Source organism: Malus sylvestris, chromosome 10 (genome assembly GCF_916048215.2).
Source record: "Malus sylvestris chromosome 10, drMalSylv7.2, whole genome shotgun sequence".
NCBI lineage: Eukaryota > Viridiplantae > Streptophyta > Magnoliopsida > Rosales > Rosaceae > Malus > Malus sylvestris.
In genome coordinates, this window is record NC_062269.1 from 41,541,157 (window position 1) to 41,547,156 (window position 6,000).

The following is a 6,000-nucleotide window of genomic DNA, read 5'->3' on the forward strand; positions in this document are numbered from 1 at the left end:
CACCAAATAACAAGAAATATTTATGTTCATCCATTTGTCCAACACTGAGCAAGTTTTCTTTTAATCCAGGGAGATACATGACTTCTCTGACATAATTTCTGCCCTTATTAGTGTCAATAACCAAAGAACCCATTCTTGCAACATTTACAAGATCTCCAGTAGGCATTTGAACTTTACCTGCAATGTTGGTTCTCACATCAACAAGGAGATTCACATTTCTTGTCATATGATTGCTGCATCCACTGTCAATGTATCATTCTCCATTCACTTTAGCCTCAGTGATTGCATTGTTAGCATATAATAGATTCCCTGACACTTTTGCTTGATTTGCACTATTAGCTTTCTGCACTGTTTTTCCTACCATACACTATCTAGTGCCCAAATTTGTCACAATTATAACATTTTGGTTTGCCCTTGTGTCTACACTCACCAAAATGAAACTTCAAGCACACCTTGCACTGAGGTTTTATGACTTCTTGGCTAATTGATTGAGATGGGTTCACATTCTGAAAGGAGTTTATAAAAGGTCTCTGTTGAAACTTGAGTTTTGACTCCCATTTCTTTCCCTTTGGATTCCAATTTCTCTGAGATTTAGATGGCCCTGAGTAGGAGCTACCTCTATTTTTCCCATTTTAACTCACAGAGAGTGAGGAGAAAGCTTTCTCAGTTGTATCAACAGTATGCAAATCAAACCGTTGTTCTTGGCTCTTCAAGATTGCAATTACTTCCTGCAATTCTACAGTCTCCAAACATTTTGTATTTTCTATGGCCAAACAGATATGATCATAAGGTTTACTCAGACTAATCAAAACCTTTTGCATGAATCTCTCATTAGAAGGAGTTTCACCAAATGTTTTCATCTGATTAATCAACTCATTTAGCCTTGTAAGATAACTAGATAGAGACTCATCATCTCGTATCCTAGCATATTCAAATTCTTGTATAAGGTTTTGAAGTTTTACCGATCTAACCTAATCACCACCGTGGTATTCTCTATACAACAGATCATATGCCATCTTGGCTGAGTCAACGTTGGCAATCTGAGGAAAAAATCTGATCAGAGACTGCATTTTGTATGATTCCTAGAGCCTTCGTGTCCTTCATGAACACAACAGTCATTTCTTCATCAGCTTCATCTTCCGATGACTCTTCAGCTTTCTTCTTCTTCTTTGAATCGGGGGTTTTAATCCCCTTTTCTACCAAATTCCATAACCCATGAGATTTGAAGATTGTTACCATCTTGATTCTCCAGAACTCGTAGTTATCACCAAAGAAAATTGGAGTCTTCACTTCTGAGCCTCCAGATCCAGACATCTTTGGTTTGAACGGGTTGAATATAGTTCTCAGATGATAACGAAACTCCGGCAATCTTCACCAAGCTTCGAAATGAGCTTCGATTCAGCTCGGAATTCATAGTTTTACGCCCAGATTCAAATAATCGAACCTGACTCTGAGGCCATGTTAGTGTTTCTGGTTTCTGAGATTTTCAATGGTTATGCGAAAAATGGAGAAGAAAGAATTGATGAATGTTTTCCTCTCTGCCATGAAATGTAGCAAGGAATATATCTCTCTTACTCTGATGCAATCATGCATACATCGAGCAATATACATGACCATTAGAGAGAAGTGGCTGGATTCCCTACATCACAAAATAATATCAGCCATACATTTAGCTAATTACTAGGATCATCACACATGGCATTTTATGTCTTACATCTTTTGACCTCACACTTGGCAATAATATACTCATGTAAATACACAAATAAACTCATCTTACAGTAATACTAATCAGCTATAGACTTATAATTCAACGATGTATTTACATTCATTGGACTCCAAGAATTCTTCTACGACCAAATGCCGGAGGAAATGAGAAGCATGGGAGCAGCAGCATACCTCAGTGCGATAGGTGTTGGAAACTTCTTGAGCAATGCTATAATATCTGTGGTGCAAGAAATTAGCTCAATGCATGGTGAAAAATGGCTTGGTAACAATATCAATCGTGCCCACTTCGATTACATTTATTGGGTAATTGCAGCTTTGAGCACTTTGAATTTGTGCGTTTATGTACTTCTTGCTAAACCTTTCGTATACAAAAAGTTTGAAGCACAACAAACCAACAAGGAGAAAGAGCTGACTTGAAACTTATGATCTCTCTTGCAATTAAGAGAAAGTACTGGTATTAGTATAGAAAAATGTCCGTACTCATTTCGTGTTTAATATAAGGCTTTATAATATAGTGGACACCTCACTGCCTCAACATTATACTACAGTGCTTGCAGACATAAGCATTATACTACAGTAACTGTACAATACTTAAAGACTTTGGTGCGTTCCATTGATGACAATTTGTGGTAACTAATCCTTTTAATGATTCGATAAAAAAGAAGCCGTTATTGTTTCCTCGAATCCTTTATCCTTGTATCTTTTTTTTCAAAATACGAATGTACGAATCATTATATTGCAATTGGTTAACTAGTAGAATTGGATGATCTTTTTCAAAACACACATGAATTTATGTACCTAGAGTAACTGTACAATACGTATAGAGATGGAGCCCCCAACAAAACATAAAAGATAAAACAATCAAGCAATTGTCCCCTAGGTGACAGGGAAATGATGGAATAGGTGGAATGTCTGAAAAGAAACAAAAAAGATAAAAACACTCGCATGCATTACACAAAACTATCAATTTTTTTTTCTGTCCTCCATTTCTTGGCAGAAAGTGGAGAGATTTTGCAAAAGTTTCTATAAAGTGAAACCTCACATGGGTAATCGGTGACGTTAATTTCTAGGAAACTTTAACGAAAAATATCTGGTACTGTTCACTTTAACGAAAAACCACATTTTTACACTAAAAAGTCAATCATGATACTATTCACTTTACCCTTTATTTTGTCCTTATCATTAAAACTCAAAGTTTTCAAACCATTTTCATTAGTTTTCTTAATTTTTATTCTTCTTCTTTGCCGTCTCCTTAATTTTTCTTTTTAATATTGTAGGTATGAGATGCCAGCTTACTTTAAACTCTTATAAGTCAAACGATACACGCGAACAGAAATCGGGTTGCCGGCCCATTAATTATTCTAATCCTTAATTAGTAAAAAAGAAATGCGTATCGCACAATCTTCAATTCCAGGTGAATAATTAAAGGGATCCCAGCGAACGGTGAAATCCATTTCCAGAAGAAAAAGTGGAAAAAGGGTAGAGCTCCAGGAAGAAACAAAACAAACCCAAGAAATCAGAAATGGGAGATGGTGAGGGCTGTACGACCGTCCCACTGATTGATCTGAACCAGTTTCCAGATGCACAAGCGTACAAGAAACTGAGGGAAGCATCTGAGACATGGGGTTGCTTCAGACTTGTCAACCATAAGATCCCATTGAGTCTGATGGCAGAGATGAAGGCTGTGGTCAGATGTTTGCTTGACCTGCCCATGGAGATGAAGATGCAGAACAAAGACGTCATTGCTGGCAGTGGCTACGTGGCACCTAGCAAAGCCAACCCTCTCTATGAGGCTTTGGGTCTTTATGACTTGGGATCATCTCAGGCTGTGCATAGCTTTTGCTCTCAGTTGGATGCTTCTTCCCACCAGAGGTTAGCTTTTTGGCTCTCTTTTGCTTAGGAAAATAATTTCCGCACACCTCTTTTCTTTCACCACACATTCTATACCTTGATTCTTATTATTAAATAGTTTGATTACATACTAGCTGCCCAAATCAAGTTACAACGTTAATAATCGTCAGGATTATTTGGTCTAGTGGCACCATGTCTTCACATCAATATTCTACATTCGTCTATAGTGTTATATATAATCATTTTATGTGTCGGACGTTTATTATTATTTTTATTTGAGCAATATTCTAATTAATTTGATTTAAACTATGGAATGAGAATTCAAACTTTGGTGCGGATGGGAAGCAATCTGCTGTAGCCTATTTGGGTGTATGACGTCCATTATTCTATTAAAGAATGGACGGGCATTGGTAATATGTTGACAACAATGACACCGACACATTATCGATCGATTGCAGCATCTCTTTTAACTTGTTTTCTAATAAATAACATATGTATACACCCACATATACGTGGTCTTTTCATAGCCGGATATGTTATTGATGAGAGTCTTGAAGTTAGTTTTCTTATTGAATGAGCAGAGAGGTGATAGAGAAGTATGCTCAAGCAGTGTATGAGCAGTGTGTTGATATAGGGCGCAAGTTGGCAGAGAGTTATGGACTGGTTGATAGTGATTTTCTCAAGGGCTGGCCCTGCCAGTTTAGGATAAACAAGTACAACTACACCCCTGAATCAGTGGGCTCTTCTGGTGTACAACTACACACAGATTCAGGATTTCTAACCATTCTTCAAGACGATGAAAACGTTGGCGGTCTAGAAGTGATGGACAAGTCTGGTGCTTTTGTAGCAGTTGATCCTTACCCAGGCACTCTCCTTATCAATTTTGGGGATGTTGCTCAGGTATATATGCACAAAAAGATTGTCTTGTTAATTTCCCCCAGTTTTATGTTTGTATTTAATTTTTTTCGCTAATTTGCACTATTATAAGGTAATCTAATCTTCTTGTTGATATTTTCATATCAAGGCATGGAGCAATGGGAGGTTGTGCAATGTGAAGCATAGAGTACAATGCAGGGAGGCAACTACTCGAGTTTCGATCGCTACATTTCTCTTGGGACCCAAGGAAGAAGCAGTTGAAGCTCTTCCAGAATTTGTGGATTCAGAGCACCCTCGACTCTATGTCCCTTTTACTTATGAAGATTATAGAAAGCTCAGACTATCCACAAAAATGAGAGCTGGTGAAGCCCTTGAACTCCTACGCATCCCATCCTAATTGCTGATATGAGGCAAATTGCTCAGCTTGTTATATTTAATTTCCTAGTGATGGTGTGATATGAAATGTAATATTCATTTAGAGTCATTAGACTTATGCCTTGCTTTGCTGATAACAGGCCACTTCAGTGGCTCTAACTCTGCTATGTGGGTAGATTAGGCTGTAAATTAAGCCCAATTATGTTCAATTTGGAGTATCAAATGTGTGTTGGTGTAAGTGTTGATACAACTGCATCCTTGGTTTTACTGATCGCCGGTCTGTCCCTGATACTTGCCTCTCGTGCTTGTTCTTTAACGGGACTACCCCTAAATACACAACAACTCGCAACATGGCGCAATCAGAAGTTTTGCTATAGCTAATTGTTGTAAGTTTTGATTGACCCAAAATCCAAGATCTTAATATATAACTGGAAGAGATAACGGATTTGATTTTTGGAGTCTGACATGCCCAACAATTCTTAAGAGTTGTCTTTAAAGTTTAAAACATGCCCAACAATTATCCCCTTATCTACATATTTCTTTGTGCAGATGGAGTTGTTGACAGTATTTCTTGCTAAACCTTATTGTATGAGAAACAGAGTGCTTTCCATTAGGGACTTTGTTAACCAAACAAGAAACTAGCTAGTTATGTCATTCAATTTTCGACAGTGACAGACTCGGTTCTGTTTTTGGCAAAATCTCCTCTTGCTTCAGCATCCCAATAACTAAGTTATCCACTTCAATTGATTACTGCGCTTGGTTTCGGTTTTCCTTGTTTGAGACTCTATTTTTGTGCTTTTAGTTTCTTTTTCAATTGCAAGGGGCTGCTCGAATGGACAATAAAAATATTTATTCCTGCAATCGAGATTCTGTGTTCAAATACCTCTGTTTTTTCGATTCTTAGAATCCTCCCTTCGGCAATATCGCTTGTATAAAGAAAAAAAGGTAAATTAATAAACAAAAATCTTGTTTCACAAAGGACCTGTAGTTCAAGTAGTTAAGAGTGTTTATTCTTACACTCGAGGTCCCTTGTTCAATCCCTATTGTCCAATATCGTTTAATAAAAAACATTGTTCAATTATTTCGTTACCTGCCTACTCTACTCATCTCAATGAAACCAATCCGCAGAAAATCAACATGCATACGTAAGTGGCATGTGACTCCTCAAGATGG

At 37.5% G+C, this 6,000-nt stretch overlaps 1 protein-coding gene across 1 annotated transcript; it reads left to right on the forward strand.

Annotated features, from left to right (window-relative positions):
- The first annotated feature begins 3,060 nt into the window (after positions 1-3,060).
- LOC126588001 (2-oxoglutarate-dependent dioxygenase DAO-like) lies at positions 3,061-5,050 on the forward strand. Its single transcript, XM_050253128.1, has 3 exons — positions 3,061-3,597; positions 4,158-4,476; positions 4,601-5,050. The coding sequence occupies exons 1-3, from the start codon at positions 3,248-3,250 to the stop codon at positions 4,847-4,849; spliced, it is 918 nt and encodes a 305-aa protein (XP_050109085.1). The 5' UTR covers positions 3,061-3,247; the 3' UTR covers positions 4,850-5,050.
- Positions 5,051-6,000: the final 950 nt, after the last annotated feature.